General features: G+C 45.3%; 1 protein-coding gene across 1 annotated transcript in view; it reads left to right on the forward strand.

The window, feature by feature from the left end:
• Positions 1-5,755, forward strand: part of LOC131709359 (butyrophilin subfamily 1 member A1-like) — a 90,779-nt gene extending 85,024 nt beyond the window's left edge. The window contains exon 11 of the mRNA XM_059011830.1: positions 4,392-5,755. Coding sequence (XP_058867813.1) covers positions 4,392-4,912 — 521 coding nt within the window. The 3' untranslated portion in view covers positions 4,913-5,755. The remainder of the gene's footprint in view (positions 1-4,391) is intronic.
• Positions 5,756-16,981: the final 11,226 nt, after the last annotated feature.

Consider the following 16,981-nt stretch of genomic DNA (forward strand, 5'->3'; position numbering starts at 1 on the left):
AACAACACAAAACCGTAAACCTACAGGCTTCTGCTCTTTCCATTTGGTTTGCGTTTGTCTACATTGGATTAATGTCCAATGAAGTATCTAATTGTATTGAAAAATAGTTTTGTTAACTTTACGAAACGGGTTGTATTTATTTATTTTTTTTAGTGCAGTGTGGGGCGCTCCAAAGCAAACAGATGGGCGTGTTTCATAACTTTCAGTTTTGAACTTGATCAATTCTATATCACTGCTATACCCGTGGTTTCACTACCATAAATCTTCTCTGTGTGAACACTGGGATCGTATTGTTCAAAGTGACTGCTGTAATAGCAGTCTGTGTGAGGAGTGCTTTTTGTGTTGTAATACAGACGTTAAAAACAGTGTTGTCTAATTAAGTCCTTAAAAATGTTTATATTTATTTTCCATGACTGCATTTATTTAACGCACTCGAACGGTGAATTAATTATTTTCACTGACTCATCCCTTCTCGTTGTTTATCTCTTACAGAATACCCCGTCTCATTTATAACCCAGCTACAGAAACCGCCCCCTCGCCACCCATTCACCCACATTTGAAACCAAAGTTACACCACTGCCTGTACTGACCATTAGTTTCACATTTTCCCTTTAAATATGTAAATCTCAAGCTTAATGCTCTTCTGCCAAATGCATTTTTTTCGTACAGCGCTTAATTCCGCGTTAATATTCTTTTGATTCCGTCCGTGCTCCCGTTAACACGGACTCCATAGAGCCCTATAAGACCTGAAAGAAGGCAATGCGATGGAGATACACAACAACGCAGGAAGAGGGTCTGTCCTTAATTTATGCAAGACGTGTTTAGAGTGATCACGTGGAAGAACAGGTCAGGTTTCCTTAAAGGGGAAAACCAGAGAAAGGGAAACATATCTGCGGAAAATATAAAAAAATAATTTGATAATATATTTTACTGTTAAGTTGCGTTTAAACATATAATACAAATTGTAAACAAAAAAATATTTTTAATCCATGTTTACCGTTTAAACGTTTAAACCCTTACAGCCCTAGTAGTTTGGGGATTCAGAGGGAGGGGTGCAGGCTGCACACAGGGAAACATCAGTTTCACCTTGGACTGCGTTTTTGTTTATTTTGAGCCGTGTGTGTGTCTGTCCTTGTTTAATTGAGCCGATGGGTTGGGCGAGCTCCCCTCTGTGCCACACTAGTATTCCCCCAGAGTCCCTGCCGTGTGTGACTGTGCTGTGTTTCAGGGAGGGCACTATGATCTCCCTGTAGCCTGAGGGACAGTGAGTGGCACATCTGCACGGCACCACGTCTCTAATAGGATCATAATATCAATATTATTTACATTGAGAACAAACTCAGTGTTCTTCAGCCTGAAGGCCGAGGAGTACAGACCCTGGATGTTCAGCAGCTGATTGAAGGAGATATCTTTTCTCTTTTTTCTTTTAAATTTCTATTATTTATAATAAAACAAAATGCAAATTACAACATTAAGTAAATATGTAGATGTGTCTGTGCAGTGATACTGTGTCTGATACACACACACACACACACACACACACACACACACACACACACACACATTGTTTTTCTTCATATTCATATCCCATTCGTTTCTGGTATTTTCCCAGGTAAACTAGGGTTTCCTGTGTCCTACCCGAGTGCTGCGGGTCCCTCAGTCCAGCAGTCTTGAGCAGAGGGTGTTGAGGAGCTGTTTTATCTCACCCAGCTCAGTGGTGGCAGGGGGGGCTGGCTGAGCGAGGGCTCCAGCGTAGCTGAGCTGGTGCTGCGGCTGGTTGGTGCTCGGAGGGGCTCTGGGTCTGGCTGGTCCTGGTTGGGCTGTGCTGCTCCGGGTTGCAATGGCTCAGGCAGTGTTGGGCTGTGCTGTGCTGTGCGGGTGAGGGATGGGTTGGCCCCTCGCAGGTGTGTGTTCTGTGGCTCCAGGGGGTCCCCTCACAGGTGTGTGTCCTGTGGCTCCAGGGGGTCTCCTCACTGGCGTGTGTCCTGTGGCTCCAGGGGGTCTCCTCACTGGTGTGTGTCCTGTGGCTCCAGGGGGTCTCCTCACTGGTTGTATGCTGCGCTGGGGGGGGGGGCTGGCTGGGCTGCGGCCCATGGCTGTATCCTTGAGGGATTTATCAAAGACCCGGACGCCTTCCTGGTTGAGGTGCACTCTGTCGCACAGCTGACAGGGGCTCAGTGTGGGGGGGTGTGCCAGGTGGACGCTGGGCATCAGAGCACAGCCCCGGACAATCTCAACGTTGATATTACTGGTGATGTGTGTGGGGGGGGGGGGTGTCTGCTCTGTGGAAATGACAACTCTGGAGTGTGAACTCCTGCGTGGAAAAAAATAAAAATAATAAAACAGGATTAAAAATAAATATAAGATCATAACGATAAAAGCGTCAGACTGCAAAAAAAGTAAATCTGATGTCTTAATGGACGCAGTTCTTGGTCACAGACCTGCAGCGACCGGCGCCGATGTGTTGAATTCAGAGACTTGTCTTCTGGAAAGTATTTCTCCTTTAAATTGTTTAACGCTGACAGGGATCATTTCAAACAGAGACAAATCAAACCTTACAGTGTGTGAACTGCAAGGTCTGCTGCTGCTTCATGAATTGAGTTCCATGTATTTATCAGCAACGCTTTATATTGCGTGACATAAATTAATATTAAATAGATATGCAATAGATATTAAATGAATGTTAAATTAATATTTAATAAATGTGCAATAGCTGGTTTCTTGCTAAATGTTAACCAAATATCGATTGAAAATGTAATGGCACGTCACGTCCATTTATATTACGTTTTGTTACCGTTGAAAATATGTAATAATTTCCCCTTATTGAAAATACAATTAATCTGACTGAAATGTCAATGGAAAGTAACAAGGAATAATTGAATGTAAATTTAATATGCAATTTAACATTCATTTAATATCAGTTTAATATTAATTTACGCCACGCAATATGAAGCATTATCATGTTTTCTAATGAATAAAGTGATCAGTAATCGCGCAGTTTATTTTGTGGTTACTTTATAAACCAGTCCTTAACAGAAAATAAAGAAATAAAGAAATAAGCTCTGTATATTGGAAATGTGCAAAGTATCTGAAAATCACATTCAATTCGGTCATTTTAAAAAATCCCATCTATTAACATTGCATGTATAAAAACAAGCTGTACAGAAAAATCTCTTTAATGTTTCGTTTAGATTTTGTTTGTAATAGGCCTGCTTTAAATCTATTTTTCTGACGTGTTTACTGACATTTTTAAATACTATCTGTAACTTTTTAAAGTTATTATTAGTCGTAGTTAATCTAACTTTAATAATATGAAATGAAATTATTCGGTTTGTATTTGCAGTCAGCAGCATGTGAAACACAAACCCATATTTGTGTATTCGTGTGAAATCTTTTGGTACTTTATCGTTTGGGACAGTCCGACCTCGGGATCCATTCTCAAAACAAATCCACAGCACTCCTCTGTGCGCGCGTGTCCGTGGAATCTGACGTCACGTTCCACAGGCAGCTTCTTCTTTGAGCAGCAGTGTGAACACACCCGCGCTGGGGGGGGGGCTCGGCTCGGCTCGGCTCGGCTCAGGTGTGCTAGTGTGAAAAGGCTAAGATGTTTGGGCTCCAGATCTTGTTCACTCGCCAGTCACGGAAGAGCCTCCGTCAGGGTTTTCTCTCACACTTTCAGTTTGTGTTGTTCTTCTCCCCTCTTCAGGATCGCGTATCTCGCGGCTCATTGCGTTCACTGCGGTTTCCATGACAACAGAACACTGCTACAGTTCGAAATTCGAAAAACTGCTACAATTCCAACTGCGATTCCAAACTGCAGCTTGAGTTCATCCTGTCGATTTAAGAGACTTTACTGTACGAGGCGATCTCGGGGTTTAGTTAATATTTATATCTAGTAAATATTATTATTTCAAGATTCATTTTAATTGAGGTAAGAGGCTCAGCTTCTGCCTTTGTCACCTTTCTTTCTTTCTTTCTTTCTTTCTTTCTTTCTTTCTTTCTTTCATTCGTTCCTCTTTTATATTTTATAATAATAATACTGCTCATAATAATAATAATAATAATAATAATCTGTCTTAGACGTCATTTTAAGGTTATTTTAGGTTGTGGTTTGGCTGGTTAAGAAAATGTACTTTTTTTAAACCCTTTTTGTATAAATAATAATAATAATAATAATAATAATAATTATTATTATTATTATTATTATTATTATTATCTGTCTTAGACGTCATTTTAAGGTTATTTTAGGTTGTGGTTTGGCTGGTTAAGAAAATGTCCTGTTAGGCCAGTTTTTTTTTTTTTTTAAACCCTTTTTGTGTAAATAATAATAATAATAATAATAATAATAATGATAATAATAATGATGATGATGTCTCCTCTCTACTCCACAGTTGATGTGACTCTGGACCCTGATACAGCACACCCACAGCTCATCCTGTCTGCGGAGGGGAAACGAGTGAGACTGGGAGAGACACGGCAGGATCTCCCTGACAATCCAGAGAGATTTGATGACTGGTGCTGTGTGCTGAGCAGGGAGAGCTTCACCTCGGAGAGACGCTACTGGCAGGTGCAGGTGGGGGGGAATACATACTGGAGATTAGGAGTCAGCAGAGAGTCTGCCAAGAGGAAGGGGAGGTTCAGCATGACCCCCCAGCAGGGTTACTGGACTGTGTGGTGGAGTGGAGGTGTGTTCAGTGCTCTCACTGACCCCCAGACCCCCCTCCCCCTGAGCCTGAAGCCCCAGAAGCTGGGGGTGTATCTGGATTATGAGGAAGGGCAGCTCTCCTTTTACAATGTGGAGACCAGATCTCACATCTACACTTTCACTGACATGGAGTTCAATCCCAATGAGAAACTCTATCCATTCTTCTATACTTACAGTGATACAGACCTTGTGCTGGAGTCCCCCTGACCCTGACCCTGTCAGCGCTGCAGATTAAACACACATTGCTGTCTGAACCAGGAAACTATTCAAACAGCTCAGACAATCTCCTCTTCACTTTCACTGACACTCTCTCTGCACTCTTCTGGGCTGATGAGAAGAAATCCTCTCTCTTCCACCCTCTTACCCTGAGCCCCTCCTCTTTATTTCTCTACACCCCCTTTCCTACTCTCCCTTCCTGTCTCCCTCTCTCTTTCCCCTCCACCTCTCCATCTCCTTCTCTCTCTCCTCTCCCCTTCTCCTCTCTGCCTCCCCTATGGCTCTCCCCTCCTCTTTCTCTCTCAGTTCCCTCTGATATGCTAATCCCCTCCCTTTCCCACTCTCCCTCTCTCCTCCATCCTCTCTACTCTCCCTCTCTCCACCCTGCCTTCTCTACTCTCCCTCTCTCCTCCATCCTCTCTACTCTCCCTCTCTCCTCCATCCTCTCTACTCTCCCTCTCTCCACCCTGCCCTCTCTACTCTCCCTCTCTCCTCCATCCTCTCTACTCTCCTCTCCCTCCCTCTCTCCTCCCTCTCCCTCTCTCCTCCCTGCCCCCTCTAATTTTGTACTGTGATATTTTGTAACAGCTGTAAGTCTCCCTGGATAAGGGTGTCTGCTAAGAAATAAATGATGATAAAAGACTTTCTAGGCAATAGATGAATGCACTATTTTCCATGTAATCAATATTTACACTGAAGCTGAGATGCTCCATGAATATTATTCATTGCTAAACTTAGTGAACTGATTTCTGCTATTTTGATATGAATCTTCTGTTCTGTTTTTGTAGCACATCTATTTTCTCTCTTTCTTGATAAAATGTATAAAAGATATAACGGTGTTGTGTGATTTACTGCTCAATTGTTTACCTCGGCAATCTTGAACTCGTAAAAAGAAAGACATTCATGACAGCAGAGAGCTGATTAAATGAGACCATTACACATATGAATGAATTGTATCCTTAAACTGGACATTTTAATTGTGATTCTTCACACATAACTCTCAACAATAACAAGCCTGTTGGGACCATGAGCAGATTCTTCACAGAGACAGCTGGGACTGTACTACAGATCCACACCGCTGAGGAGAGAGGGGAGGGGGAGAGGGAGGGAGGGGGAGACAGCTGGGGCTGCACTACAGATCCACACCGCTGAGGAGAGAGGGGAGGGGGAGACAGCTGGGGCTGTACTACAGATCCACACCGCTGGTGCGAGAGGGGAGGGAGGGAGGGGGAGACAGCTGGGGCTGCACTACAGATCTACACCGCTGGGGAGAGAGGGGAGGGGGAGAGAGCTGGGGCTGTACTACAGATCCACAAAGCTGGTGTGAGAGGGGAGAGGGAGGGGGAGAGGGAGGGAGGAAGGGGGAGACAACTGGGACTTACCTACAGATCCATACTGCTGAGGAAAGAGGGGAGAGGGAGGGAAGGGGAGACAGCTGGGGCTGTACTACAGATCCACACCGCTGGTGAGAGAGGGGAGGGGGAAGGGGAGGGGAGGGGGAAAGGAAGGGAGGGAGGGGGAGACAACTGGGGCTGTACTACAGATCCATACTGCTGAGAAGAGAGGGGAGGGGGAGAGGGAGGGAAGGGGAGACAGCTGGGGCTGTACTACAGATCCACACCGCTGGTGAGAGAGGGGAGGGGGAGACAGCTGGGGCTGTACTACAGATCCACACCGCTGGGGAGAGAGGGGAGGGGGAGACAGCTGGGGCTGTACTACAGATCCACACCGCTGGTGAGAGGGAGGGGGAGACAGCTGGGGCTGCACTACAGATCCACACTGCTGGGGAGAGAGGGGAGGGGGAGAGAGCTGGGGCTATACTACAGATCCACACCGCTGAGGAGAGGGGAGGGGGAGGGAGGGGGAGACAGCTGGGGTTGTACTACAGATCCACACCGCTGGTGTGAGAGGGGAGGGGGAGGGGGAGAGGGAGGGAGGAAGGGGGAGACAACTGGGGCTTTACTACAGATCCATACTGCTGAGGAAAGAGGGGAGAGGGAGGGAAGGGGAGACAGCTGGGGCTGTACTACAGATCCACACCGCTGGTGAGAGAGGGGAGGGGGAAGGGGGGGGAGGGAGTGGGAAACAACTGGTTCTGTACTACAGATCCATACTGCTGAGGAGAGAGGGGAGTGGGAGAGGCAGGGAAGGGGAGACAGCTGGGGCTGTACTACAGATCCACACCGCTGATGAGAGAGGGGAGGGGGAGACAGCTGGGGCTGTACTACAGATCCACACCGCTGGGGAGAGAGGGAGGGAGGGGGAGACAGCTGGGGCTGTACTACAGATCCACACCGCTGAGGAGAGAGGGGAGGGGGAGAGGGAGGGAGGGGGAGACAGCTGGGGCTGTACTACAGATCCACACCGCTTGTAATAGGGGATTTTTTTAGTATGTCTAAGCTTTCCTGTTTAATAGTAATGGATGATATCTCTACTTTGTTTGAAACTCAGAGTGGGGATCTGCGGAGGATTGCAGGCCCTGTACACACTCCAGTTAGTTTACATATCCCCACCTCCTCCTGAAAGCACAGAGTTACTTCCAGTCTGATTTAGAAATACTGAAAGAAACAGAGCAGATTCAGTTCAGATGTGTTTAAATTGTCATTTTTATTCAGCATACATGGTAAATTTGTTCACCTTGTATTTAAAACATCTGGGAGATTTTACAAAAAAAAACTCAAAATATAATCCATTTGTGCCCGTTGTTTTTGATTTTATTTTAGTCTCTATGATGAGGGTTACACAGACCACTGAAACCAATTTCAGTTCTTATTAAAATAATTCTACTGCAGCTCATAAAAGAATTTCCTCAGTGTTACCGGTCCATCACTTGCATTCGCTCCACAGCTCTCACATGTGCAGCTTTTGAAAGATGTTGCAGCAAAACATGGATTCTCATTTGAACACCTCTGGTACTACCCTGGGGTAATCTCTGTTTGCACAGCCAGGCTTTCAAAAGCTTACTAGAACGGAAACTCTTCATTTTACAACGCGATATGTGCTACAGTGCTACACCCGGTTAAAGAAATCTCCGTTTGCAAGCCATGGTTTCAGTTAGGGTTGCACTTCCTTGTTCACCTGGAGGGTGAAATTGTCCCCGCCCCTTCGCCGGCTTCTTTCCTGTCATTAACCAATCAGCTGCTGCTCCCCCTGCTAACTGGCATGCCGTCAGCCAGTAACATGACCCAGAAGACACTGCAGAGGTGAAGTGAGGCGGGGAGTCCAGCAGCCTTCCTGAGTGCGAGGCACAGAAACAGAACTTCCTTTAATCCAGTGATCATGTCAAATCCAGGTCTGCGAGAACATCTTTCAAAAACTGGACATTATTATTATTATTATTATTAATTTCTTAGCAGACGCCCTTATCCATGGCGACTTACAGTTGTTACAAGATATCACATTACACAGATATCACATTATTTTTTACATACAATTACCCATTTATATAGTTGGGTTTTTACTGGAGCAATCTAGGTAAAGTACCTTGCTCAAGGGTACAGCAGCAGTGTCCCCCACCTGGGATTGAACCCACGACCCTCCGGTCAAGAGTCCAGAGCCCTAACCACTACTCCACACTGCTGCCATCTGAGAGCTAATGCAACTCCCAAGCAGGTCGTCTTTATGAAATTATTTCGTTAAGCTATAAATCACTTAAAGAAAAAAGAAAAATCATGAATTTCCACACACTTTAATTTTCCAACAGTGTAGATTTTTATTTAAAGCTATTTAAAGACATCTTCACATTTTTTTTTTTTTTAAATTTGTAAAAATCATCTTTTGGAATGTAAAATTCAGATTGCAAAAGCAGTGGCTCAGTGTGTGAGGTTTGCTGGTCCCAGTTTAATGAGCGCACTGGTCTAGTAGACGTAACTGGCAGTGAAGAGAGACTGGGAGGCAGCTTTGTCTTTCTGTCCGCTCTGAACGTAAGATCCAGTCGACGCCAATCCGTTAATCTGAAGAAAAAAATAATAAACCAATCAGTAACACACACAGAAAGACAGACAGACACTGACAGGGTGAAGAACCCTCCTCTGTAAAGAAGGGTTTATTTTTGTGATGGATTTTGTGTCCAGGACTTGTTTTGTACCGGTGTCACAGAATATCTGTTCCCCCAGCAAACAAATATTAACTCCCCCCCTAGGACCCAATATTTCACCTTGTGAATATTTGTTTCCCTCCTTATTTTTTTGTAACAGGTCTTTGCTAAATCTATGTTAATAATGTGATTACGCCACCTTGTGTTTATGGAGGACAAGGACGTCGAGTGGTTGGTTCCCGCGCAAACTCTTTTATCCGGGAGAAACCAAGCAATCATGCACCAAAAATAACCTTTACAAGTTTTTATTAGTAATAATTGATTTTAAAAAATCTCAAACACATTAACAATAATGTAAACCATATGACAATGCCACCTTCAGTTCACAGTCTATAACAATTGTCTAGTATATATAGGGATGATACAATAAAACAAACTCTAAATCTATCAGTTTCTTATAGTGAAGTTAATTAAACTAGTTACCACAGATTATATTATTGCAGTTTATATAAAATACTTGGATCTATCAGTTTCATAAAGTCTCTCCGCGTTCCAGCTCCAGTCTGCAGCGCGGAATCTCCTTCACAAGTCCGGCTCTCCCTCTCACAATATTCCTCCGCATTTATAAAGGCAGTAGATGATTGGCAGGGCGGGGAGATCAAGCAGCGAGCCGCTGGCAAGCAGAGCCGTGGAACGGGACACGCGGTTGCTAAGCAACGGGGGGGGGGGGGGGGGGGGCGTGCATTGGGCAGACAGTCCTTCAGCCAATCGGAGTTTCGCTCGTATAGTTCCATAGAGGAAAGAGAGAAAGTAGTTTAGGGGGGTCCAGTGAAGCAAATCCATCAAACCACACTCGAGATGAGAAATAATAATAAAGAGCTGAACAACAAAACACACATTTATATAAATAAATCAACACACACACACACACACACACACACACACACAATACACATTTATCAAATAATAATATGAGAAACACAATCCACACGTGAATAATAATAATAATAATAATAATAAGACCCTACTACAATCGCACAGTTTCGTTTTTCAAAGCTGGTAAAGGATTTACTCGTGAGTCAGAGCAGTACATGTGCTTATTAGAGTGACTGTATCAGATTGGGGAGCTCCGATTGGCTGGCCTGGTGACAAGAGGGGAGCTCCGATTGGCTGGTTTGGTGACAAGAGGGGAGCTCTGATTGGCTGGCTGGCTGGCTGGCTGGCTGACAAGAGGGGAACTCCGATTGACTGGCTGGGTGACAAGAGGGGAGCTCCGATTGGCTGGCTGGGTGACAAGAGGGGAGCTCCGATTGGCTGGCTGGGTGACAAGAGGGGAGCTCCGATTGGCTGGCTGGGTGCAGCGGGAAGGAGAGAGCTAGAGCGACAATCCTCTCGGCTAAATATTCTTTTCTCTAAGGAATGTAAAATGTTCCAAACATGCGTCTAGAGCTATCGGGAGTGCAGCCTGAACCTTATAGTAATGATCTACCGGTATACTCGGAAGAATAGATATTTGTAGATATTTCGTTCTTGTGTCTGATTCAAACGTCGATAGATCTACTCGTTATAGTTTTTATGGGTCCGGTTTCTGCACATGAGAGACGAACACAATGCTTGTGTGAACGCACATTTTAATTTAGACGCACGGATGCGACTAGAAATCCCTAAAGGTTGAATATAAACAATAAACGAGATTTATTTATAAAGCTGAAAAGTATAAAACAAAAGAGAAAAAAAAGAACCTCTCAGTCGGATCTAAACTCAAAGCTCAATCGCAATGCACTCTGGGAATGTAGTTTATTGGTGTCCACTGCCCACTGTGAATCACACATTAAAAACTACAAATCCCATACCCGCCAGTTTCACTGAATTATCAACCGACAGTTCAACCAACAGGGGATAAAAGATTTCCCCTGGCTTCAGTTTGACAGCGTTAAAAAAAAAAAAAAAAAAAAAAAAAAAAAAAAAAACCTCCATGTTGTGCCCGTTTTATCAGGATGCAGGGGAACTGATGGCAGGACAGACTGCATTTTTAACAGGGAGCCAGGAGTTCAAACATGAAAATATCTTAAACACAGCGCTTCAAAACGACACGCAGTGTGCGGAGAGGCAGCTCAGCGCGCTGCCATAAACAGCAAGCAGCGCCTTCTGAGGAACATGCGAGCAGGCAGCTAAAAACAAACAACCCTCCATTTTGTGTTGATGCAAAAGTATTGAACCGCACAAGTGTTGTGTAAGAAAGGAAGGAAACAAAGATCTGTAGATATTCAACTTTTGAAGTGCGCGTCTATCTTTTTTTTAATTAGGCGCACATGTGCCTAAAAGATACCGCGTAGAGCGTCTGTTTCGTGTTTGTTGTGGTTGTTTTGTTTCATTATTGCTGTTACGCATTGGACGCTATTATATTAAATCCCGCTAATAACACTATGTAACACAATTTTTGTTCCTGGGTAGTAAGTGTTATTTCGTAATTGCTTATGCCTCAAAAGTATAGAAAATTGCTATTATTCCCCACAAACTTTGCTTTTGTGACCAGGACAGTGATATTTTGAAATTTACCTATTTCCAATGAGAAAACGGGCGAATTTGTGTCTTTTCGTTCACATAAAGTCAGAAAAAAACAACATATGAATCCAAATTAACATGTATTTATACTAAAGTAATACAAAAATGACTACAAAAGATTTAGAATTGAGTAGTTTTTCGAGATTTACAATTATACTGTAAATCACTTTCACGAATCAGCCCCCAAATGTAGTCTCCCATCATGTTCTCGTTATACTGTCCTTGGTAGCGGCATTCAAAGTCCAGTATATCCTGGTGGAAGCGCTCGCCTTGCTCCTCCGAGTACGCTCCCATGTTCTCCTTGAATTTATCAAGATGAGCATCAAGGATATGGACTTTGAGGGACATCCTACAGCCCATTGTGCCGTAGTTCTTCACCAGAGTCTCAACCAGCTCCACATAGTTTTCGGCCTTGTGATTGCCCAGGAAGCCCCGAACCACTGCGACAAAGCTGTTCCAAGCCGCTTTCTCCTTACTAGTGAGCTTCTTGGGGAATTCATTGCATTCCAGGATCTTCTTTATCTGTGGTCCGACGAAGACACCGGCTTTGACCTTTGCCTCAGACAGCTTAGGGAAGAAGTGTTGAAGGTACTTGAAGGCTGCCGACTCCTTATCTAGAGCTCTGACAAATTGTTTCATAAGGCCCAATTTGATGTGCAGTGGTGGCATCAGCACCTTCCGGGGGTCCACCAGTGGCTCCCACTTGACGACGTTCCTCCCCACAGAGAACTCGGTCCGCTGTGACCAGTCCCGCCTGTGGTAGTGCGCCTTGGTGTCCCTGCTGTCCCAAAGGCAAAGATAGCAGGGAAACTTGGTAAAACCGCCTTGGAGACCCATCAGGAATGCCACCATTTTGAAGTCTCCTATGACCTCCTAGCCGTACTCATCATACTTCAAGGCGTCCAGCAAGGTCTTGATGCTGTTGTAATCCTCTTTGAGGTGCACTGAGTGAGCCAGGGGAAGAGACGGGTACTTGTTACCATTATGGAGCAGCACGGCTTTGAGGCTCTTGGATGAGCTGTCAATGAAGAGGCGCCACTCATTCTGGTTACAGGCGATTTCGATTGCCTCGAACAGGCTGGTCACATTGTGGCAGAAGCAGAGCCCATCTTGACGGGTGAAGAAGCTGGAAAAAGGTTGGTGACGCTTCCTCTGATCTGCGACTTGCACACTTTCATCCAACAAGTTCCACTGCTTGAGCCTAGACGTCAAAAGCTCGGCATTGGACTTGGTGAGACCAAGATCTCTAATCAAGTTGTTGAGGTCTTTTTGGTTGGGGTAGTATGGGTTTCTCTCCTCAGCTCCACCTCTGAAATTGTCATCTGGATTTACAACATCTTCCTCGCTCTCTGACTTGCTGCTCTCTTCTAAAGATGGCTGCTCTCTCTCCGGAGGGGTGGGTACGGGGAGCTCATGGCAGTGTGGCACCGGGGCGATGGATGAAGGAAGGTCTGGATATGTGATAGCAGGTGCATTCTTGCCAGTCCGACATTTGGAAGGGTCCACCATGCAGAAGTAGCAGTTGCTTGAGTGGTCAGTGGGTTCCCGCCAAATTCTTGGGATAGCAAACTTCATGGCTCTCTTTTCCCCTCTGTACCATCCTACAAAAATACATATATATATATTTTCAATAACATTGAAAATTGTAAAACATTTTAAAATTAAAAACTTTTACAATTTTAAAAATTTTAACAAATTTTATAACATAAAATTCCGAGCAACAATTGTCCATCTTACCTTCCAGAATTTTTTTGCAGTGCTCGCAGGTGAAATGAGGTGCCCAGGGTTTGTCTTGATCCCCGACAGGCATGCCGAAATATGCCTTGTAGGCCTCACACATCTTAGCAGATGCTTCCACGGAGTACTTTTTCGCTCTTGTCTTGATAAATTGGCCGCAGACATCTCAGAAAAATGTAGATATGTATCCACTTAGGCAGCTGGAACTAAACTGAACTGGTGGGCTTAAGGCCCCTGTATTTATACTACTATTTATATTACTGGAAAGTTCTAGAAAGTTCTAGAAGTTACTTCAAGTTTACTCAGCACTGAATCTATCTGGAATGTTCTGGAAAATAGGTAAATTTCAAAATATCACTGTCCTGGTCACAAAAGCAAAGTTTGTGGGGAATAATAGCCATTTTCTATGCTTTTGAGGCATAAGCAATTAGGAAATAACACTTACTACCCAGGAACCAAAAAAAAAAAAAAAAATTGTTACACAGTGTAATTGTTGCTCACAGCTGACGGGTGGATCGCGGATCACGTTGAGATCCCCCACAATGCATCGCAGTGTTTGTAAAATACACTTGAGCTTGTTCACCACACTGTAGCTAATCAAGCTCTTCTTAAAACCTGGAATGGGTGTCATTGCTGTGTAATAGGAGTCGTATCTCCATCTCTGCAGTCATGGAAATCAATTCTGGGTTTGGAAACCAAGCAGTTCACATGTGCTGGGAAGTGTTAAAAACAGTCACCTCTGATGGGAATACAAGCACGTCCAGCCTCCGCTCCAGAGCCATCATCAGGTACAGATTCACTAACTGCAGGAAGTACAATTCAATCACATCAGGGACTGCAAGAATCTTTGGTATGGATTCCACCAAATTCACTGTCTAAAACAAGTTTAATGTGAATTTCTGTAACCCCCTTTAATAAAAAGCGGTTTGTCAGGCTGAAACAACCTCAAAGTCTGAAATCAAGATTTCTGTTTGAATACTGAAGTGCCACTCTGGTTGCTGCAAGTGAGGCACCCAGATGCTTGGGTGTTGTGGTTTTGAAATGGTTCCTTCTGCCACCAGTGACTAGGTGAAAAAACACAAAAGTGATCACTGGCGGCGTTCACGCGCACAAGTCAGGGCAGTTTTCCTCGCGAGGAGTTTGCCGTATTTTTCAGGACTTGCGTTGCTATGCAGTTCTGATTTAGGGGGAAAAAAGCGTCCGTACCAATGCAGATGAGTCAATTCATAGTTATTTAGGGTACGTGTCTGCTTAATAAGTAGAAAAAGAACGACTCTGAATATCGTGAGGAGAGCTTCATGCGTTGCCATGCAGATAAAAACATTTAACAAGAGAAATGACGTGTTGTCACGTACATTCTGAATTACACCGCGCATTATTTGTATGGTTACCTTTCCAACACACGCGCACACACACAATTATATAACATATTTACTACTAAATACAAGTTTTACTACTTAGAATTTATATGTGTGTCAGTGTGTGTTTCTGTATCAGTGTGTGTGTATCAGTGGTGTGTGTGTCAGTGTGTGTGTATCAGTGAGTGTCAGTGTGTGTCTATGAGTGTGTGTGTGTGTGTGTGTGTAAGCTCTGTACTCTACAGTCAGCGCTGCCAGATTTTCTTTGCAACGCGCCGCCAAATTTAGGTGACGAGATCAAATGCGCTGATCCACGATTTTTAAAAAAACGTTTATTCAGAAGGTCGTGTAAAATTAAATTGTCCTGAACTGTCAGACAACAAATACGTCTGGAGAGCCGGCCCAGATCCGTGAACCAGATCCGGGCCGGTGTCAATTTGCACAACGGGCCAATACCGGCCCGGGTCAACTGGCCCAAATCCGGTATCCAGTGCTGGCCCAGTTCTGGCAAGCTTTTACATATTAGTACCCCAAATGTAGTCCAGGTCCATTCCAATGTTATTCCCTACACCAGGCCTCTTCAACTGGTGGCCCGCGGGCCACATCCGGCCCGCAACGACATCAAAGTGGCCGCCAACAGTCATCACTTCACACCCCGACTCCACAGACACTGCCCCGGACCTTCCCACAGGAAAAAAAAAATAGTTTGTTCGTATTTTTTTTTATTTCCGATCTCCACTCAGTCCGCACGTCTCACGCAAGACCGATGCGTTGTTCCGTTATGCGTAATGCAAGGTACTGTACTTTGTGGGGGAAAGTGATCTAAACATGTCTCTCTCTACTCTAGCTGGTAATTCACTGGGCGTGAGCTGGGGGGGGGAAGGATAAGGCAGAAGACGCAGCAAGGAGCAGTTAGTAGGACAGAATGTGGTTACTGACTGAGGCCGATGCTGTCGCACATCCCAGGGGCAGAGGACCCAGCAACCGAAACGGGATAGAAAGATGGTCACTGACTGAGGGCAGCGCTGCCAACACAACTCAGGGGCGAAGGACCCAGCGACCGAAGACAGGATAGAAAAGAGGTCACCGACTGGGGCCGACGCTGTCGACATCCCAGGGGCGGAGGACCCGGCAACCGAAAACACATATGTTATGACTTGGAAAGCCGCCCCTCGGGAGGAGATGAGAGAGGTACCCAGCATCTGAGGCTTCTGTAAGGGGCGCGCGTAAAACCCCTGATTGGCCGAGACGTCACGCTGCCTGGGACCTGAAAATAAGGACAAAGCATTGAGGTTAGTATAGGACTCGGCACGAGTGACCACTTCCTGAAGAGAGGCAGAATAGAAGAGAGCCTCGAGTGAGATGAGCGCAGGAGCTGCGACAGGACAGAGTTTGGCCGGGGGTCCGCTCTGACTCACGCGGTGAGAACCCCTGAAGGTAAGGGAGGCGGCTGCCTAGCCCTGAGGTCGGGGAAGTGAGCCTCACTTGCCCCCCAAAGGATGGACCCCCGGCACCTCACGAAAACTCCCACACTTTGAGACAAACAAGACAGCACATGCCAACGCATAACATAGACAAAAGACCAGAAGGACGAACAGAGGGAGATTAATAAATTTGTTAGTAGGATGTGACTGTGTGTATACCTACCGCTCAGTGGAGAGGAAAAAACCCCTTGAGGCAGATTAGGGGAAAACCTCTGGTGGCCCCGGCGAACAGGTAGCCCCCACTCCGGGCATGCTAGCGATTTTAAAATGGGCTGCAACTATATCGGAGGGAGATTATTACGTTCATTCATCTACTGCGGAAGAGGACCAGCGGCCCATGGTCTTGATCAGACTGTGGTTGATGCTGGCTCTTGCAGCGGAGGTAGCTGCACCTATACAAAATGAATGGGGAAAATACAGCTGAGGGGGGAGGCCTGCTCTAGAAAGGAGGGTGGAGAGGTGGGCTGAGAACCAGCGATGAGTGATGATAGGAGCAAGGGGAATCAATGAACTGAGGGTCCTGGGGGGGGTGTAGAGTAGAGGGGGGGGGGGTTCTTGCTGGGGAGATACCTTGATGTTGAAAGGGGCAGATAGGGGACTCTACTTGACGGCTGAATGAACTAACCACGTTGAAATTGATCCCTCTTGGAGGTACGACCGAATGGTGAAGAAAATTAGAAGCAGAAGAAACTGCGAGTTCTGAGGAAACCGAAGAAGGCCGAGAAGCAGATGAGATACCTTGACGTTGAAAATAAGGGGCAGATAGGGGAATCTGCTTGACAGCTGAATTAACTGACCGCGCTGAAATGGATCCGTCTGGTACACAACTGAATGATGGAGTAAATTAGAACTGTGGATTCTGAGCTCCTAAGGAGACCGA

This window comes from Acipenser ruthenus, chromosome 43, assembly GCF_902713425.1.
Source record: "Acipenser ruthenus chromosome 43, fAciRut3.2 maternal haplotype, whole genome shotgun sequence".
Lineage (NCBI taxonomy): Eukaryota > Metazoa > Chordata > Actinopteri > Acipenseriformes > Acipenseridae > Acipenser > Acipenser ruthenus.